Source organism: Sorex fumeus, unplaced genomic scaffold (genome assembly GCF_029834395.1).
Source record: "Sorex fumeus unplaced genomic scaffold, SorFum_2.1 ptg000086l, whole genome shotgun sequence".
NCBI lineage: Eukaryota > Metazoa > Chordata > Mammalia > Eulipotyphla > Soricidae > Sorex > Sorex fumeus.
In genome coordinates, this window is record NW_026606143.1 from 41,175,581 (window position 1) to 41,197,660 (window position 22,080).

General features: G+C 40.6%; 1 protein-coding gene across 1 annotated transcript in view; it reads left to right on the forward strand.

Moving 5' to 3' along the window:
- The window catches only part of ARHGAP6 (Rho GTPase activating protein 6), a 529,979-nt gene that overhangs the window by 449,722 nt on the left and 58,177 nt on the right, over positions 1 to 22,080 (forward strand). Inside the window, exon 3 of the mRNA XM_056131302.1 lies at positions 15,250 to 15,321. Coding sequence (XP_055987277.1) covers positions 15,250 to 15,321 — 72 coding nt within the window. The remainder of the gene's footprint in view (positions 1 to 15,249; positions 15,322 to 22,080) is intronic.

Consider the following 22,080-nt stretch of genomic DNA (forward strand, 5'->3'; position numbering starts at 1 on the left):
ACTGTAGATTCCTCCCTGGAGGTGTGGGGGTAATACACATAAGGGGTGACTTTCTGTGTTCCCCACATCTCTCTTTTATGCCAAGCTGGGATTCTAACCTGAAGGGGGGAGTTCTGCAAGGTTTTAGGTTCTAAAGAAGTGAGACCTTTAATGAAGATTACAAAGCCATATCTACCTAGAGTATCTCACCCGTGTGGCAAAGCCGGGCAAGCTCCCTGTGATGTATTCGATATGCCAAAAACAGTAACAACAAGTCTCATAACTTGTTGTGGAGATGTTACTGGTGCCCGCTCGAGCAAATCAATGAACAATGGGAAGACAGTGCTACGGCGCAGTGCTATAAAGCCATATCAAGAGTAATCTACACACACAAGGAGAAAACCCAAAATCAACAAGCATGTGAAAAGACCAAGCAGTGAATACCAGTTATACAAGTTACCTTTAGTGACACTTATAGATAGAAACTGCTTTATTTCCCTATTTCAGTGAAATCCAAAAGTGATGGAGAAGTTTACCTGAAGGTTCTTTTTTTGGATACTCTCCTTTGTACCACAGTGCTTTGATCATGTCAAATTTTCAAGTATGAACTGCCTTGGGATTCTCACTGGTGTCAAGTAGGCAGACCAGTTACTATACTGCACGGTTCTTTCAGCCATGTGTTAGTGTCTTCACAGTTACATGTGATCTCTTTTATGTTCTCAAACAATATAGTTTTCTATCACAGGTCTTATCCCTGCTAGTTATGCCAGCACGTATTTATCTGTCTTTCCTAGAATAGCGACTACTATTGCTCAAGACTTTGGAATTTTGTACAAAAACTTTTGTCACTGCAGTTTCTAAAATATTCTGGCTCCCTTCAAAGATTTCAAGACTACACTATTCTCTCTGTTGGGATCATGGCCTCAAAGTAAAACTGATAATTATAAAGAATGTCCCATCCTGGAAATATGAATAAGAGTTTCTATTTTTCTTTGTTTTCCCATGGAAAAACAATGAAAAATACTTATAAGTATAATTTTCGACACTTATATAAGTCTTAATTAAAATTAAATGCTGTGTGTTGGTTTAAAACTCATTAGAATTTCTGATTATTTGAAATTGAGCCCTCACAATTATGTAAAAATGCAATTGTTGGGTTTTTACCAAATATTTATTATGGAGGACTCTGGAGAAGTAATTTTAAATGGTCTTCTCTTAAGATACAAGTAAGCAAACAATATCCTGAAGGCCAACTTTACCCTATTGCCTGTTTTTAAAAATAAAGTTTTATTAAAGCACAGTCACACTCTTTTGTCTCTATATTAGTGTATGGTTATTTTTATACTACAGTGGCAAACTGTAATGGTTTTTAAAGAGACCATCTCATCCATAAATATGAAAATATTTAGCTTTTGACCTTTCTAGATAAGATTTGCCAATCTCTGAGAGTATCATACTGATAAATGTATAGTTTATACCCATGAAGTTAATCAGCTATATTACCCAATTACTTCCATTTCTTCAATGTCTTAATTTTATTTCATAATGAATATTTATTAATGATCAAATTATACCCCTCATGTTTTAGCATTTGTATTTGCTGTGACCAAATATTTTTCAAAGTGGATAATAAATTCTGTTTGGTGGCACTAAAAAAAGAAGAAAAAAATTATTGTTCCTTTAAATAACAAAAAATGTTTTTTGGGGCCAGAGCAATAGTACACTGGGTAGTGTGCATTTGCCTTGCACATGGCCGACCTGGGTTTGATTCCCAGCATTCCATCTGGTCCCCTGAGCACTGCCAGGAGTAATTCCTGAGTGCAAAGCCAGGAGTAACCCCTGTGCATCGCTGGGTGTGACCCAAAATGCAAAAGAAAAAAAAAGTTGTTTAAACAAAAGGTGCCTTTACACAGTTTATAAAAAGCCTGTAATAAATATTTTAAGCAGATAATTACAATAAGCAAGTCTTCAGTGTGGGTTGATTATTAGCTTTCTTATTAGTGGCTGCTTGAATATCTGAAAGATTTTCGATATTTCTCTGCAAGAGCTTTGCTTATCTATGGAGAGATAGTTCTTAGTAACCTGATCCTCTTAGGATCCTTATCTTAGATTTCACCCAGTATACACCTGATCAAAATGTCTTAAATGGCTTTACATGACAGATAGAAGTAGAAAACACATTCCACAAACTGAGTTTGGCGGTGCTTTGTATTAAAATTATGTAAACCGGACCAAAATTGGCTTAAGTAATAAAGAAGCAAGTTATATTAATTTACAAGGAACCTACACACAGGCTAGTTCCAGGACTCATTAATCCAGTGGCCTTTCATCTCTCCTTTCTGCCGTCATCAGTGGGTCACTTAGCTTTTTGGCAGGCTTCCCTCATTATCGCAAATGTTGGCAGCAGCCCATGCCATCACTCTTCCTATGGCAATTTGAAGAAGTAGAAAAGAGCAGTGAGTGTTCAGCATCTTTTAAATTAGGAAGAAGAGGCCATAAAACTAGTACAGCACTTGCCTTGCATGTAGCCAATTCAATCCCTGATATAATATATGTGTATATACATAGTCTATACACACACACACACACACACACACACACATATATATATATATATATATATTTCTCCAACCCCTGCTAGGGATGGTCTCTGAGCACAGGGCACAAGTAAACCCTGAGCACAGAGCAAAAGTACATCCTGAGCACACACAGATGTGAACGCAACCGTACTGCAAGAAAATGGGGGAGGGTTGGAAGAAAAATCGGGGTGATATTATTGTAGGGTGATGGTATTGTAGGAAAATCATAGGCTTTGATTAAAAACAAATGGTGTATAGCAACGTTGTTTTCTGAAACTGAATAACACATAGGAAATTCTCCTTCCAGCTTTTGTTGTTTGTTTTGTTGTTTTATCTTGTTTGAGGGCCACACCCAGAGATGCTCAGGAGTTACTCCTGGCTCTGCATTCAGAAATTACTCCTGGCTGTCCTTAGGGAACCATGTTTGGTGTTAGAGATTGAACCTGGGTCAGCAGTATGCCAGATAAGCGCTCTACCTGTACAATCTCTCCAGCCCTTCTCTATTTGTTATAATGTCTAAAACAGTGCCTTGTATATACCTGTTGCATAGAAAATATCTGAGAACTAGAATAGAAAATATTAAACATGTAATCATAGTATATTTATATATACACTATTTACATATCAAAAAGAATCATTTCATATTGAATGTATGGAATGTAGAGCTGACAGTGTGACTCAGGCGCCCAGAGCATGACTTGCATCTGGAAGAGCTGGGTTCGACCTTTTCCACTGCAAAAAAAAAAACACCCAAGAACTAGAAAGTGAGAGGAACCTATAATACTGTTCATCAAGTTCTATCACCTGTCCAATTACTGAGTCTGTGAGAGCTGCTTTGATGGGAACAGCAGCCAGAAATTCTAAGGTGTTCCCAAGGCTTAAAGTCTATGGCTTAAGGATATTGTATTCCCTTGTTATTTGTTCATTATAATCTATCAAAAGAAAGTTTTGCATAGGTCAAAAATCATACTGTGTGCAGACACCCTCGTCAGACTTGACCTTTTCATCCTGGACTACAAAGTTTGGCTTTAAATAATAATGCTGAAGCTCCCATAATTTGAGGTATAATTTCTTTGAGATAGCTAACATTTCAGGTAATTCTTGGGATAAGTGATTTCTGTCTCTTGTTCCACCACTCTCTTTCCTATATACTCAGGGAAAAGGATAGCATAAGAAAACCACTTGCCAGAGCCAACTTTTCTTTACATAATATTTGGAAATGCCTATCTCTGAAATTACAATACTCATATAGACTAAGTGAAAAATATTGTTCTCAATTTAAGGATGGTATCAGAAGAGATAAAAATTCAGGAGCCTGAAGAATAGACCGGCTGCTATCTAAGGAAAAGATAACAGTTCATGGTCTCTTGGAACGTGGACTTGTAGCCACACCACCACTCTTGAAAAAAAAAAGAAAGAAAGAAAATTTAGAGCTCTTGAATATGGAAAAAGTGACAGCAAGTAAAAGATCCTTCTAGGGCATAATTTGATCATGAGCAGTTATTACAGCAAGCACTGATTACAAAGTATGCCTGGTTAAGGGAAAACCAAAGTTCAGCTTTTAAACCCGTGGCATTCAAGCCATGTGACCAGCTTTCGCCCTCACGTTTTGATAGAATAAAGAATTAAGTTAAGTATCTTGATGATTTTCTGTAATAGAAAACCACTTGCTTTGAGGTTCAAGAATCCACTGGGTTTTTTTTCCCTTTGCCTCCTGAGGAAAAATATCAGAACTAATTACCTTGCCAAAATAATTTATACAAAGCGGAAAAGCTTCTTTAGTGTTTAATTTAGCTAGAAGCGTTGTGACCTCCTAGAACTGACTCCCTTAACAGTGAGAGACTCACAGAATGTTCTCTTTTTTGACCACAGCTTTGATAGTTTCACCATCACTTCAACATGTAAACTGTGGGGATTAGTATATTTCACAAGTACTTTCGGGGAGCCTAGCTCTAATGGCAGGAGTCCATATTGCTTTGGAATACCATAAATATTTCATTGCCTGAGAAACTTGCACACTTTGGGAATATATTCTGAAAAAAAAAACACAACATACTAAAAAAAGAAGTGTTAAATTTGGGGACATTTACACTATGAAAAAGTATTCAACTACTATTTCAATCAAGGTTGAATTGATTGAATCAATAAAATTCCTCAGGCTAAGTTGAAGTGATATATAATTGGAAATATTCCCTATGGATTTCATTATAAAATTAACAGGCTAGAGCATGAACTGTGTTGAGAAAATAACACTAAAAATATACTTATGGTGATATTTGTAGCTGATTGAGTAGTAGTGCCAGTTTGGGCTTGAATACGTTGCTTTTCAATTTTTCCCCTCTCTTTCATTGTTTTTGGGTCATACTGTTGGTGCTCCAGACTTACTCTGCACCCAGGGATCATTCCTGGCAGGTTCCGCGAACCATATGGGATGCTGGGATCAAATTTGGATGGACACCCGCAAGGTTAATGCCTTGATCACCTATAGTATCACTCCACCCGCCCCTGCCTTGAATCTTAACTCAAAATCTTAAGAAGCTGTTCATCCATTTCTCAATTTGTCCATTTCTTATCTTTTAACCAATGGAATGCTTACTTTATAAAGGACTGGATTACTAGGAATAATACAATTTTTAGCAAAACCTAGAAAATAGAGTTTCCAAGTTTAAGCAATCACCATGTGATTTATTGAGGGAAACCCTATTCAAAAATCAAAGACCTCTGAGAAAAAAAAATCACCTCATCCACCTCCTAGAAAAATGTCTCCACTGAATTATTTCATCATTTTACTTTAAGGCAATTCACATGTGTCACTGTCTCAGATTTCCTGAAAGGCAGAAATAGTGGGGCAGACTGGTAGGCTTTGAATTCAGCCTGTGTGGTTTGGTGGACAATGATGTACTGTTGTTGTTTTCTTTTTTTTTCTTTTTTTTAATTTTTATTATTGAGACACCATGACGTACAGTTGTAGACTTACAAATTTTGTGCTTGTTTTTTTCTAAGTTGCAACCAGCTCACCAAGATTTGAGAAAATTGGAGGAAACTGGATTACAGGACTAAGGAAAAGTCCCTAATATCTTTGTAACTTTCCTGTAAATCTCATATGATTTTTTAATAGTTTAAAAGTTCTTTCTTCCAGGGACTGGAGCAATAGCACAGCAGGTAGGGCATTTGCCTTGCACGTGGCCGACCCGGGTTTGATTCCCAGCATCTCATAAGGTCCCCTGAGCAATACCAGAGTAACTCCTGAGTGCAGAGCCAGGAGTAACCCCTGAGCATCTCCGGGTGTGACCCAAAAAGCAAAAATAAGTAAATAAATAAATAATAAAGAATTGTGTTTTTTAAAGTTCTTTCTTCCAGACATCAAATGTTGAAAACTCAGTTTTCAAGTATCCAAAAAGTAAAGATTGTTCCGCTCACTGAAACACCAAAGGTGGTTCTACTTTCTGAAACACTAAAACTGGAAACTCAGCTTTATGGCAGAAAGTAATTGATTAAGGGGCTGGAGAGATAGCACAGTGGGTAGGGAATTTTCCTTGCAAGTAGCCGACCCGGGTTCAATTCCCAGCATCCCATATGGTCCCCTGAGCACCGCTAGGAGTAACTCCTGAGTGCAGAGCCAGGAGTAACCCCTGTGCATCGCCAGGTGTAACCCAAAAAGCAAAAAAAAAAAAACCTATCGATTTAATTTCCTAATCACACCTCCCTGCTTTGAAAGAAAATATGTGTCTAGGGCAGTATAAAGCATCCATTATGTCTGCCATTGTGGTGTAGTTTGCTTGCTGTAAAGGAAGAGCATAGATGTGAGTCCTGGCTAGATTCAAGGCGGTTGATTGTGTTATTTTAATAAATCTCTTCAAAAAACATTAGCACAGAAGGCTTAACTTTCAACAGCAAAGCCTCAGACAAGGACTCAATGTCTCCATGCTGAGATATGATTTTCACAAATTTTTTTTATCAAAATATGTTTGATCATTCTGTTAACCATTTATTGGTAGCAGCAATATAAAATAAATTATTGTGAGCCTGTTATGTGGGCAGGGTTGAGGGGTGGTTGATAAAATGGAGACAGTGGTAGAGAGAAGGTGACAGTGGTGGTGACGTTGGTGTTGGAATACTGAGTGCCTGTAACAAGTCATCACGAACAACTTTGGAACCATGGTGTTTAAAGTGGGGGGAAAAAGAAATCTCTTCTGTCTGAGGTTCCCTAGATCTCTTTCTGCTGAAGTCATTCAGATTTGGTGTTTTTCTTGTGCATGCAACAACGCTGATTAGTAGAGAAATGTGTTTTTCTTTTTCAATTTTCGGAGTCTATTTTGATAGACTAAGTACTGTTTTAATTATATATGTAGGTACGAATTATGTGAGTTATACATCCTGTGAATTGCTTATAAGTGTTAATCAAAACTAGATTTTATTCTTTACCAAAATTAAAATTTATTGTTGTAGTCTCATCTACATTTTGAGGGCTCTTAAACCACAACCTCCGAAACATAAGGCAAGGAAAAAAATAGCACCAGATGTTTTCTATTCATTTTGGAGCAGGTTTGTAAGAGAAGTAATAATATTATTAGTGGTCTTTTGGGCTTGGAGACCATTCTTTGAGCCCATAGTCCATATCTGTTATTTTCTAGTAACTGATCTCATCATCTTAGTGCATTTGGAACAGTGAGATAGCTGCAGAAAACAGTTTATCAAAACCCCAAATAATGTCCCAGGAAAATTCAGTTGGATAATAAAACTAGTATCTGTCATTAATAAATAATCGAAGGAGAATTCATTTAAATTTCCCCCTGCTACTATTGTGTCCTGATTCCCAATGTCCATCCCAGGAAATGCTTGAGGAAATGACCACCTTTGCGTCTTGGAAGAAAATAGGGCAGCAAGCTCAGGATACGAAAGCAAAGAAACCAGCGCAATGCTCTCGTCTAAGAGTTGAATTGAAATTGGTCCCAGAGATGTAAGATGGTATCTGAAGTGGGGACCCCATACATTCCAGAATACCACTTTACATTTATCTGGGAATTTTTTTTCATTTCCTTTCTTCTTTTATTTATATTAAATAATATTAATATATTAAATACCATCTTACGCAGTTCCTTGAACTATCTTAGCTGGAGCGATAGCACAGCGGGTAGGGCATTCGCCTTACAAGCGGCCAACATGGCTGACCCGAGTTCGATTCCTCCGCCCCTCTTGGAGAGCCCGGCAAGCTACCGAGAGTATTCGATATGCCAGACACAGTAACAACAAAGTCTCCAATGGAGACGTTACTGGGCCCGCTCGAGCAAATCGACGATCAACGGGAAGGGCTTTACCTCTTTACCTATCTTAGCATCATTTGCTCATTGCGGTTCTGGTACCTGAGGTTGTCATCAAACTAAGTTTTGGGTTATCTGAAGATTTGACTGGACCTGAAAGATTAGTAGAGAGACTCACTAGCATGACCATAGGCTGGAAGCACTAGTTCCTAAACACATAGTCCATGTCATATTTTTCTTAGGATATAGCACCCCCCCCAGAGTAAAGATATGAGATAGAGAGCAACCAAGATGGAAGCAATGGTGATTGATAGTATTTTTGAGATAATTAGTTCTCCTGATAATCAATATGATTTGCTGACAAAACTGTCCTTCTGTAATTTCCTTCTCAATCCTTTTTCTGTCTTGTGGAGAACTGACAAGCAAGTATATTCATCTACCATGTTTAGCTATCTAAAAAATAATAAATTCAGTCTCCCAAGCCTTTCCTGTGTGCCAGACACAGTATACTGTTACCTCTATGAGTGTAACTGTTCACTATACTTTGTACAAGAAACAAAATGCTGTTGACTCAAGGAACTTTTTTGATTACTGGTGGTTGGATAGAAAGATTAATATAGGGAGACTCACAACTCTATAATTTGAATATCATTTGCCACTAATTTAACCTTTTATTCCATACTTTGGTCATGCCCAGCATTGCTTAAAACTTACTCCTTGCCATGCTCAGGAGGTTATATGTAGTGCTAGCATTTGAAGGCAGGTTGACTGCATACTGCATGCATGACAAGCACCTTGCACATTATACTATTGGTTCAACCCTATATTGTTCTGTTGTAAATAGAAGCTAGTCTGGTTAAATTTTATTGCACATTGCGACTAGTGGCAAAATGTGAGTGGCTTGTCATTTAGATGTCACATGGTTTAAATTCATAATTGCTCTCAAGGTAGAATTAAGCATAGACCAGCAGTTCTCAGCCATAGTGATTCCGCCCCTCCTGGACATGTGGCAGTGTCTAGAGACATTATGACTGCCACAGTTAAATGGCTGAGTGAGTGTATGGTGGGAGGGTGCTTGCCTTTCCCAGAGCTGACCCAGATTTAATCCTTGGCATCCCATCTGGTCCCCTGAGCACTGCCAGGTGAGATGTCTGAGCATAGAGCCAGGAGGAAGCCCCGAGCACCGATGGGTTTAGCCCCAAAAAACAAAACCAAAAAACCAGAAATGGCTCTTTGCTCTAGTCTCCAGTGCTGCTTCAACTCCTGCTGAGCACTGAACTCTTTTTCTAACACAGTTACCTGGTCCCAAAGCAGTAGCACTGAGGTTAACCCACTGATTGTGTGCAGTTTCCAAAGGGCAAGTTCTCAATTCAGCCACCCAAATGTCTCTTTCATGTTGTTTCCCCTCACTCTCTAGCTAAGCTCCTCTCACAGAGCTGCTGAATTCCTTAGGTTTGTGTTCTCTGAGAGACGCTTTTTCTGATCCAAGTAAATAGCGAGGCAGCTGTGGTCAGAGAAGCAGAGGAGGTGTGCCAAAGAGCATTCCTTCTAACTTTTCTCAGCAGGAATTTCTGGAAGATTCGAAACAAGCTAGAACCTTCCTTTCAGGCTAGGGTGGAGTTGTAAACTCCGAGGTCTGCCAGGTGATAAAAATGGGTGCCATCACCCGGGGTTAGGTGTCTCTGCTCTCTTGGAGTGAGTAGGATGTGGGAGCCCATACTGCCAGCTGCCACCTTGCCCGGGAATGACAAGCCCAGATATAGCTATGAACGTGGCAAGATGTGGCAATACATCTCAAGGTTTTCAAAGCACTGTGTGGCCAGTGTCAGGCTGATGTTGGTCATGCAGTGCCCATGAGGTTCTGTGCTGGCGGAAGCATCAGAAAGAAGACTTTGTCCCCAAGAAACATCTATTTTTTTATCCTCATTATGTCTCTTGGTGTAGGTGATTTCTTCTCCTTTACGCTCATGTAACCTTAATGGAACTAAGCAAGTGAAGGAGGAGAAAGAGGCTTCAAGCTTGTGATCTGAGGGCTGAAGAGATAGGACAGCGAGTAGGGCACTTGCTTTGCCTGTGAATGACCCAGATTCAATCCCTGGCATCCCGTATGTTTCCTCGAGCATCACCAGGGTTAATTCTTGAGTGCAGAGCCAGGAATAACCCCTGAGCATCACTGAGTGTGACCCACAGACAAACAAACAGGACACTTGTGGTCTGGTCATAGGCAAGGTGTAACTCAATTTTGGCTGTGGAGCCCTGTCTAGGGGACGATGTCACTATGGACTGAACCTTCATGTCTTGACCATTGCCTGAGCTTCAGGGAGGGCAGAACCTAAATGCACGTACAAAGGGACTCACACTGTCTCAGAAATTCCTCCAGAACAGTCTCATGAGAGAGAGGCATTTTGCAAAGGCCAAAGGACTTTGAAGAAATATTTCTAGGGACCGTAATGATTGTACAAGGGTTAGGATACAAGACTTGTTTACACGTGCTCCCCCTCCCACTTACCTTAGTACTGCCCAGTGTAGCCCTGCGACTACTGAGCACAAGAGTAACCTGGAAGAGCCTGGATGACAGTGCATCCAATCACAGGGTGTGGTGTGTGGGCCCCTTGAGCACAGTTTGGGAGTCTTTCCTCCCAAATATTTTCAATTTATTGTCACATATCTCTTGGTTTTGCTGTCATCCATGCCTCTCAAGACAGCGTTGAACTTTTTAGAAAGATCAGGTTTTAATTCACAGCTTCACCACGTGGATGACTTTTGAACTGTGTATTTTAGTTCTCAGATTTTTTATTTACAAGATCATTGTCAGTGATTTTATTTTATTTTTTAATTTTTATTAGTGAGACACCATGAGGTACAGTTGTAGACTTACAAATTTTTGTGCTTGGGTTTCAATTATACAATGATCAAATACCCATCCCTCCACCAGTGCCCATTTCCCACCACCACGGATCCCAGTATCCCTCCCACCCACCCCCCATCCCCTTTCATCTCAAAATCTGGATTACTTTGTACATTTTAATTTATATATTTGGTCTCTAATGTGGCATTCCTCAAGTAAGCTCCATTGTTTGTTGACTCAGCTCAGTTAGAAGTTATGAAAATTGGTTTTGGGGCCAGAGTGATAGTACAGCAGGGACAGTGCTTGCCTTGCATGTGACCAACCCCAGTTCAATCCCCAGCATCCTATATGATCCCTTGAGCACTGCCAGGAGTAACGCCTGAGCATTGCTGGGTATGACCCAACCCCCCTCCCCCAAAAAAGATAGAAAAAAGGCTTTGATATTGGATAATTCTGAATCCCCAATTTTTCCATAGTACAGTAAATTACTTCACCTCACCAACCTCAGTTTCCTCATATATAAAATAGGAGGAGAGCTTCATGGAGCCAATATATGAAGATGCAAGTAAGGTATGGCATTAAACCCTTAGCCTAGATTACATACTAGCTCTTCCTTCCTACTACAGGCCTGTGTCACAGGCTGCTCATGAGTCCTTATGGGTCCTGGCATGCTAGGGAGCTCTCAGTGCTTAGTTAGCAAGCATGTGCCTATGACCCTTGGAACTCTATAATCATTAAGAGGCAACCCTGAGAGTTAGGAAGCTTGCGTTTCTCTAGGTAATGGAATAATCCTTTGTAATGATAAAGTTTGCATTTTGGGTTTTTTTTTTTTTTTTTAGTGAAACACCATGAGGTACAGTTACAGACTTACACATTTTTGTGCTTGGGTTTCAGTTATACAATGATCAAGTACCCATCCCTCCGCCAGCGCCCATCCTCCACCACCATGGGTCCCAGCATCCCTCCCACCCCCCAACCTGCCTCTGTGGGAGGGCATTCCCTTTTGTTCTCTCTCTCTCCTTTTGGGTGCTGTGGTTTGCAAGAGAGGCATTGAGTGGCAATCATGTTTGGTCTATAGTCTACTTTCAGCATGCTTCTCATATATATATACTGTGTTATATGCTGTATATATATATACAGTGTTATATGCATATATATATACTGTGTTATATGCAGACAATAAGATACTGCAATCAAAATGAGTGACCTACTGCTACCTGCGTCAGTGAGGTGAATTTTAAAATATTGATAAACATAATGAATCAGGCAAGAAAGAATATCTGTAGTGTCATTAATCCATGTGAGTTTCTCGGGAGGGAAAACAACTATATTCTCTATCAGTGTGTATATAGGTGGTACAATGAAAGCAAAGCAAAGCTGGAGTCACAGTGATAGTATAGGAGGTAGGATACAGCCAATACAGGTTTTATTCCCAGTACCCTGTATGGTCTTCTGAGTCCCTGCCAGGAGTAATCCCTGGGCACCACTGGCTATGGCCTGAAAACAAAAAGAAAAGAGGCTTTAAAATGAATCATTATAAAAGGAAAATATCCTATATCCTACATGTACCCTGACTCTTTCTGAACTAGTTTTAATTTTTGCATTTTTCCACTGGTTGTAATAAATAAATCTGTTATGTCTTTTCTTAAATTTTTATTAGTGAAACACCATAAGGTACAGTTGTAGACTTACAAATTTTTGTGCTTGTGTTTCAATTATACAATGATCAAATACCCATCCCTCCACCAGTGCCCATTTTCCACCATCACTGGTCCCAGTATCCCTCCCACCCCCCATCCCCTAATCCCACCCTGCCTCTGTGGCAACATGTAGTTTCATGGAGCAACTAGAGAGGGAATGATTGAACTTTAAAAGAAATATTCTTGTTATAGTCAAATCCATTTAGTGATGTAAAGTGCTTATGTATGTATTCAGTAAGTCATTGTAAGTACTATAGCTATATCATCCTTTTGACACTGATAATAAGAATATATGCATGATGAAATTAATTGATGTCTCTTTTCATAGAACCTCCAATTTATATCACTTTTCTTAACACTGATTTTACAACTACAAGTGTGAAAATTCTTATGATTTTTTACTTTAAGAGAGCGGAATCAAATTTGCAATATTTCTCTGAAAAGCATTAGTGATTGAATGGATTGAATGTGCCTGTTGATGACATTATGATGTCTTTTGCCTCCAAAACATCCAAGAAGAGGAGCTGGAGTCTGGTGTGAATCTCAGGACTGTTCATTCCACTTTAAGAATGCTTACTCTGTAACATAATGGGAGACTAACACCCAGGAGTGGCCGAGACTAGTACCAGGAATTTTGCTCCATGACTTGGAGGCCAGCCACACGTGCTAGGGAAAAAGGAAGCTCAGATAGAAAAGGGAGCACCAAATAAAGGGTGTTGTGAGGATCCTCCCAAGGTGGGAGAAGCATGCTGAAAGTAGACTATAGACCGAACATGATTGTCACTCAATGCCTCTCTTGCAAACCACAGGACCCAAAAGGAGAGAGAGAGAACAAAAGGGAATGCCCTGCCACAGAGGCAGGGTGGAATGGGAGGGATGGGAGGTGGGAGGGATGCTGGGACCTGTGGTGGTGGAGGATGGGTGCTGGTGGAGGGATGGGTACTTGCTCATTGTATAATCGAAACCCAAGCACAAAAATTTGTAAATCTACAACTGTACCTCATGGTGTTTCACTAATAAAAATTTTTAAAAAAATAATCAGTCCTGGCCATGCTTGGGGTCCATATAGAATGCCAGGGATCGAAATCACACCAGCCGCATGCACGACAAGTGCCTCTACCTGCTGTGCTATCACCTGGGCCACCAGCAAAGGTACTTTATGCTATTGTCAACCTTCTGGGCTGCTTCGTGATCATTGTATAATCGAAACCCAAGCACAAAAATTTCCAAGTCTATAACTGTACCTCATGGTGTTTCACTAATAAAAAAATTAATTAAAGGGGCTGGAGAGATAGCACAGCAGGTAGGGCATTTGCCTTGCACACGGCCAACCCGGGTTTGATTCCCAGCCCTGAGCACTGCCAGGAGTAACTCCTGAGTGCAGAGCCAGGAGTAACCTCTGTGCATTGCTAGGTGTGACCCAAAAAGCAAAAAAAAAAAATTTAAAAAAAGTAATGAATATAACATGAAACAAAAAAAAATATTAAAGGATTTTTAAAGAGTAAAAAAAAGAATGCTCACCATATCAGAATCAAGCTTTCACATTTTATTGGCCTTAATATTTCTTTGCTACTCTTTTTAGTGCAGCTTCTGAAAAAACAATAATCTGTGTTTACCCTATTTGATCACCACGTGGCTTTTCAGCTCACAACTCCCACATGTTATATTGACAGCTGCATAATCCCCAAACACATTCTTGCAACGATGACTGCCAATATTTCATGATGATATCCCAGGAATTCAGTTGCAACTGCCTAGTGATATGAGTGGTATCTTCATTATTTAGTAAACTCGCCAGATGTATTAAGTGCATTTATTCCAAGTATGAGACCTTAAAGGACGTATGCCATGTTATTCTAGTGAAGAAATAGTTACAACTCAAATATTTATCTTTACAAAATGGTGCATTAAGTAATGCCAAAGTTATAGTGCAGAATATGATTCAGTCCCTCCCCCTACACACATTGAGAAAGTACATCTGAATTTATGGACATGTGTTAGGTTCCCCCATTACGTATTTAAATGCATCATCTTATGTAATTCTCACAATAATCCAATTAAAGTTGCATTTTATAGATATGGACGAATACATGTCCAAAGTCCCAGGTCAGTAAATGGTGCATCAGTAATGAAACCTGAGTTCTGTGGATCCTCAAAGTCATTTTCTTCTCTAATTATACTCGATTAACATTTGACACTCAACATTTTATGCACTGTTCCTCTCTTCTCATGGATATTTCATTCAAGAAGAAAATGGATTTGCATAAACATAAACAATAAGGAAGAGAAGCTTGTAATATTAAAAGCAAACATATCACAGCCAGAGAGGTTGAAAAGCTTTCCTTACCTGCAGCTGACCCTGGCACATCAAAGTCCCCTGAGCATCACTGGAAACATCTTGGATGCCACCAAGCACCACTGGGTGTTGCTCTGGAGGTCCCTAACGTAATCCCCAGCACCAGAGTGCCCAAACAGTACTGCATCTTCAGGCCCTGGCATTGAACCACTGACCAGGTTGGCTGAGCATCACCAGGAAAGACCCACCCAAAAGAATAAAACAAACTAATTCATTAAAAAGCAAATATGGCTGAGTGTCAAACTAAGTTATGTGCAACAGATGTGAATTTCCTGTACTATCAAATACAAGTGTTATGACAATATTTAAGAGCATAGCCCTAAATTCTAGCTATGTGTAGAGTCTTGTCAGGGATTTTCATGTATCATTAAAGCTACTACTCTGTTGAGTATGAGTGAAGTCATACTTTTGCCAATTTAGTTATAGTATTATGCGTGTAGGCTTGGGTTTTACAACGTTTTATTCTTTATCTGGAGTCTGGCTCATTCTATGACTTTTTTCCTAATTATCATTTTTATATTTACAGATGGACAAAAGAGAAAGAAGTCTCTGAGAAAGAAACTGGATGCACTGGCAAAGGAGAAAAACAAAGACAGAGGTAAGGGGCAGAATGAACTTAAGCGAATGCATCTTCCATGGAGCATAATGGTTGAATTTGGTGGGGTTTTTGAATTGCTTGGATTTACGTGATTCAACTCTATTATGTAAACTGGATTTCTACGATGGAATGTCATTAAGGGCTGTTTTGGTCTACTCTTTTGTGTTTGAGTGGCCCTGTACTGAATTGATGAGTTCAACTGGTTGGAGCAAAGTGTTACTCGCGCCAAATTTATGGTTCCAATTATGATTTTGGCCAATCAGCTATGCAAAAAGAAAACCTGGGTTGAGTAGCCATGGACAGCATCTCTAACACTAAGCAGCTGTCTGGCAAATCCAGAAAGTTAGACCAGGCTAGTTGAATGAGAAAGAGTTTGGATTTTCTTACCCTGACTACTGGAAAGGAACCATCTTACCCTGAAGATGGGTCATTCTTTGAATTTTTTTTATGTTACTTCACAGCATGCTTATTTTTGTCTTATATGTTTTCATAATTTTTGACTCTTTTCATATTGTTTTCTCCTCTATTTGGCAAACTGATACTTCAGTCGCTCTTTCAGAGGTATTTGTGGTCATTTTAAAACTAATATTCATTGAGCATCCTGATGGGCACCTGGGCCCCATTAGCACCATACAACTTTTGGCAGCTTGTTTCTACGACCCCATATGAAATAACTGTTGAATAGTATAGGCATGTAAATGTATTTTCACTTTATGTGACATAGTAAGTAGTGAGTGCTGAGTGAGGAGAGCCATTTTGTCTCACTTTAAAGTTCTTTTGAATAATGATGGGATTTCTCCTTGGAGCATAATGGAAAGCAGTGAAACTGAAGGTCTGAAAGCACATATCTTATAATAAAGAGTGGACAAGATCTTGTCCATCCCATTCATCCCTGACTCTTCAACCATACCTAAACTGTGCCCACAGGATCATGAGTCTTAATTGTTTTGAATAAAAGTAGATAAAGAGTTCTAAAGAACACAAAAGCAATGTTTTGCTTCCCTCTGAGCATGCTTTCTCAATCTTGGTACCATGGACATTTTAGGCTGGATCATTCTTTGTTGCAGGGAGGTGGGGTAATGGTGGGTAGGTGGAGCTTTCCTATAACCTGTGAGATGTTTAAAAGTATCCCTGGCCTCTACCACTAGATGCCAGTAGCACTGCTCCAAACAAAATATATCAAGATATTTCCAATGTTTACCTCTAATGTGTGTGTATATATATATATATATATATATATATGTATATGTATATAATGTCAGTGGTCCCTATTCCTCACGAAACAGTAGAATCTTTTGTGGAACCTGAAAAAAATTCCACTTCTCAGAGTTTGGGCCCAGAAAGTCTGATTCCAGTGGTCTGAAGGGAAGAGGGCATAAGTAACTTCATAAGCTAGCCAGAGCTTGTCCTCTTGTAGCAGAATAAACTCCTGGAATAGCAAAGGCAAAGAACATTTGCCCTTGTCCAGCTACCTATCACTGCCTGGCAAGTTGGATTTTATGTAATTTTTTATAGCAGGTAGCAACTTGCTCTAGGTTCTTGTGCACTGTGTATAAGAATAGCACACCTACTACCTCTGGTCTTTAACAGTGCATGTTGGTGTATCTCTATAGGCAGGCAGGAAAGCAGGTAGCAGCAGCAGGGTGCAGGGGCTGAAAGTAGGGAGAGAAAAAGGATCACTCTCAGGACCAGGATTTATGCAATCCACATAGCCTAGGTGCTTCTGCTGATCGGTTACCTCCTATGAGGTCTGACCTGAGCAAGCCAATCTGGTTGTGTCTGCAAATGAGAGTGTGGGGTGATTGAATGATGACCATTTAGAGTGCACATGCCCTTATATAGGTTTGTAAGATGATATCATTGGTCCTTATGAAAATAAGGCCAGCCAGAGATCCAATCATATTCCAGATGCAAATTAGTGTATAATATGATCTCTTGCCCCTTTCTTTCCCCGTCCCTTCTAGATCACTTCCTTCCTGACAATGGCTTCATATATTCTTACCTTTAATTGAATGGAAAATTAGTAATCAACATAGTGCTTTTATTTTTTTGTCACAAGCATCCTCAAAGGTTCCGCTCACCACCCCCAGTGATACTTGGTGGGCTGTGCAGGCCTGACAGTGCAGTGCTGTGTTCTGGCAGTATTGTGTCGCTCAGGTCCAGCAGTGCTTGAGACCACCAGGTCTGTCTCCTCAGTGGTACTCTGGAGGCATGCCAGGGGTTTCACGCATGCAGAGCATGTAAGGCAAGTGCCCCTGATCCCTGAATCATCTTCCTGGTCCAAAATAATCTTTTAAAGTAGAGTGTTTAAGAGGGGAATGCCCTGCCACAGAGGCATGGTGGGATTAGGGGGGATGGGGGATGGGAGGGATACTGGGATCCGTGGTGGTGGGAAGTGGGCACTGGTGGAGGGATGGGTATTTGATCATTCTATAATTGAAACCCAAGCACAAAATTTGTAAGTCTACAACTGTACCTCATGGTGTCTCACTAGTAAAAATTTAAAAAATTAAAAAAAAAATTAAAAATAGAGTGTTTAGTCACCCTATCCCTGCCTGGAAATAATTTACTTTTCTAGATTAGAGCAATTCTCAAGTGCTTATAGTGTATATTTTATGAACCACCCAGATCAGTATTAGTAATGTGTCATAGCGTCAGTGTTCTAGGATAACCATATTGATACTGGGCTCAGGTTGATACTGTGCTCATAATGTACATTTAGGTGATTCTTCAGAAGCACCCATCTAGGCTCAACTGAGCAAGAGAAGCAATTTTTTGGTAGAGAACGTTTGTTGGGAATGGTAGGGAATGTTCCCTCAACGGGGCAAAATGTATACATGTGTTTCTATTACCAAATAGCTGGAATCAACAGTAAAACTGAGTGTGGAAGGGCCAGGAGAAATAATATACATGGCATTGATATGCTTCTCAGTGAAAATTTGGCAGTGTTCTGAGTCTACATAAGATGCTGGCTGGGGAAGCAATAGAGACCCTAGTGAACTCCGCTCACCCTAAAATAGGCACATACCCCTATAACAAAGAGGAGAAATAGCCAACTGCATGGCAAAAGAGATGTTGCTGTTTGTTTTCTTGCTTTTTCAAGCAGCAAGGAATGTTTTAAACCAAGATGCCCTGGGCAGGGAGATAGTTTTAAGGATAGGAGTTCATGTTTTGCATGCCGGAGCTCTGAGTTTATTCCCTGGCACCACAAGGTTCCCCAAGCACTGAGCTGGGAGTAGCCCTCAAGCCATACTCAGTGTGGCCCTAAACCCAAAACCAAAAAGCTGATAGTGGGAAAAACAGACATATAAGGTTTTGGTGTGTGAGAGGCAGCCTTCAGTTCTGATGCAGTTGTAATTGCTTCACATTATTTCCTTCTAGTTGAGTCGTGTCAGGGTTCATAACAGCTACACATGTGCAAAATGATAATCATTTGGATCCAAGAGTAAGAGAAGGAAAACAGGAAACTCGAAATGAACTCATGGGCTAGGTCGTCTAAAAATAAATACCAGCAGTTTCTTAGAATTGAATTGCTGCTCCAATAAAGTGATTCATTAATTATGAGATATGCTGCTATACTAATGGAATCAATCAGAGTGAATGCTGCCTGGTATTTTACTTAGTTGCCTTGATAGATTACACAGCAGAACATGTGACATTCCTATGTTCCTCTTGCCACGTAATTCTCAGTTTCCAAATGAAGAGTAAGATTGATGTCGCTTCCCAAAACGTAGTTTTATTAACATTGGCCAAGTTCTTCTTTGAGGTCCATTACTTGGCAAACAAAAACTATCTTGTAAACTTACAGAACTCCAAAAACTCTTTTCTAGTGGCAAAAAGAAATCCCTTTGTGGGGAAAGGTCTCTGAAGAGTTTCTCTGTTCCAGTGACTGTGGTTCCTAATGGAAGCTTTATTGCGGTGGACGTCTGCAGGACAGGCCCCTGTTTTCAAATCGCATTGTATATTTATTGACATGAAATCAAGGGATACTTCTTTTCTTTTCCTCCCTCTCCTTTCTTTGTTGTACAGCAGCCAGCAGTGCCACCCACGCCTGGCTGTGATGCTCACACATTTCTAGCTGTGGTACTCATCATGGCCACACATCACATCAGAGTGCTCACAGTGTCCTTGCCAGGGCTTGCACTCTTAGTTAAGACACATGAGTCATGGTTGTGGTGCTTGTAGGACTCAAGGCTGCTCATAGCGTTCTCATCAGAAGCCCTATTCTCTGACCTTGGTGCTCCCCACGCGTGTTCCTATTTTTGTGGTGTTTACAGACCTAGCTCTGGAGCAGCCAGACCTCACCTGCGGCAGAGGGGACCTCCGCAGGCCGATGCTGACATGCTCAAACAGCAGTGCTACCCGAAGCATGTGGGATTTGGGTGTTCAGGCTTGTGATCATAGCATTGCGAAGCAGCCACGCTAGTCCTCTGGGCCAGGGGTTAGTTCTTTTGTGAAAATCATATCATGCCATGGTTCTTTGTTGCTCAGTCTCTAAATATGTTCAAAATGTGTGAGCTGTCAAGTAGAACTATGCAGAATAATTGGCACCACTTTATTTTGTGTCTTATTAAATGAAGCTTAAGCATCACTGTGTGGGAATTCTCAAAGCTGATGTACTGTCTGCCACACACAGTACTATTCCTGGGGCAAATGGAACTGTGAGGAAGCACAATTCCTAGGAAAAATAGGAAGGCTTTAGTTCCCATAGACTTATGTGGATCGCGGCACAATCTTTTTGCTCTTCATGCTGAGATCATTGATAACTTAGCAATGTGCATTAAGCAGAGGGAGACTTGATGATGTCTTTCCATCGATTGCCAGGTTTCACTGTGAAATGCGTGATCTGGAAGTAGGCTTGAGAGCAGAGTGGAGGGATAGAGTCTGACTGCAGAGGTGCAGCCATTTCTAGTGAGGATAGGGTCCAGGATGGAACTGGGGGAGTGACAGGGGAAGACAGTGTGCAGAAGAATGTCAGAGGAAAGGAGAACATTCGGAAGAAGTGATGTGTTGAGGCATTGAGGTTGACCACACGAGGTTGCCAGATGACTCCTTTGGCAGCTGAGCTCTCCCTCTAGAGAAGTAAAATGAATGCCAAGATGTTTCATCTTAGGGTCCCATTTCAGTTTGTTCACACAAAGGAAGTCAGTTCACAAGTTGCATTACTTCCAGAGCTCAGAAAATGGGGGTCAAATTGATCCAGAGGAAGGGTGCACCTCTGTCTCCAATTACTAGGGAGTAGTGGATGGAGAGCAGGGGAGCAAGCACTTAGTACTTAGAAGTCACCAAGGTGCAGTCGCCAACATTTCCCAATGTCCTTTCTAAGTGACTGTTCTAAGAGGTGCTTCAAGAAAAGCAAGGCCACAACTTGTGATGGGAATCTAAGCTCAGGTCCTCGTCTCAGTGTCCAGACACTGGCTCTGAGCCCAACAGGTTTCTGTCACTCCATGGCAAAGTGATTATCTGGAAGTTACAGTAGGGTGCAAAACATGGCATGTCACTTCTTGATGCCATGGTAACAGGCGGTGGGGATAGGGGGGTTAAGTAGAGCGAATGTATGAGGCCAACCACTGCATTGGTCTCCTCTGGTCTCCTGGAGAAGAAACCCCACCAATGAGAATATGATACACATTGTTCCTACCCCAAGCATAGATAGAATTGGCTGATGTCCTTGTGATTTTTTGTGTAGGAGTACTGCTATTTATTCAGCCACTGATTAGCTGATTGAATTGGGCATGAACTCCACCTTACTTTTTTTTCCAGTTTTATTTATTTATTTATTTATTTTTCGTCTTATATTTATTTATTGAATCACTGTGGGAAAAGTTACTAAGCTTTCAGGTTTAAGTCTCGGTCATACAATGATCAAACACCTTTCCCTTCACCAGTACTCAGATTTCACCACCAAGAACCCCAATATACCCCCACCCTACCCAATGCCTGTGAGGCAGATGATTTCTACTTAACTCTTCTCTACATTGATTACATTCACCATTTCGACAAAATATGCACCATTTTTGTTTAGTACCCCCCCCAACAATCATAATTGCTGAAAAGGCATTGTGAAATACTTTGTTTTCTATAGCTGGTTATGAGAATCATATAATGTTGTGCAGTCACTATTGCGCCCACGCAATTTTGGATTTCTGCAAAGAGCCAGATGATTTAGAGATTGGTTTCTGTGTGTCTGGTGTTATGGCTGTGCCGGAGAGCCACTTGTGGGGGGGTAACACAGGACCTCGATAGAGTGTGAAGGACGAGCCGGTACCGCCCCCCCTTCCCATGAGACTGCAGTTGCCCCGTCACCTCCGGCTCATACCTGGCTTTCCTATAAGCTCTGAGGCGGCAGCCACCTTGCTGCAGGGAGGTGGGGGGGAAAGCAGAAGGGAGCAACACGCTTTCCCTCCTGGGGAGGCATGGCACCATAGTTTAACGCATGGTCCATTCACTTTTCTGCTGCAAGCTGCCGGGCTCTGGATTAAGTTCTTTTGCCTCTGGAGCCACGGCCGTGCTGGAGAGCTGCTTGTGGGGGTCAACTCGTGACCTCGGTAGGGCATGAAGGACGAGATGTCCTTGTGATTTAAATTCCTATTATCAGCGTCATTTGTTCACAAAGAATCTCTAGTTTTTTAACCCTATCAGAAGAGCTTGGAAACTATAGATAAGCATGTGAGCCCACTGCTTCACAAGGTTTTACTCAATAGTCCTGGGGTGAGTCCTCGATTTCACACTAGCTACATTTTGCATAGCAATGATCTT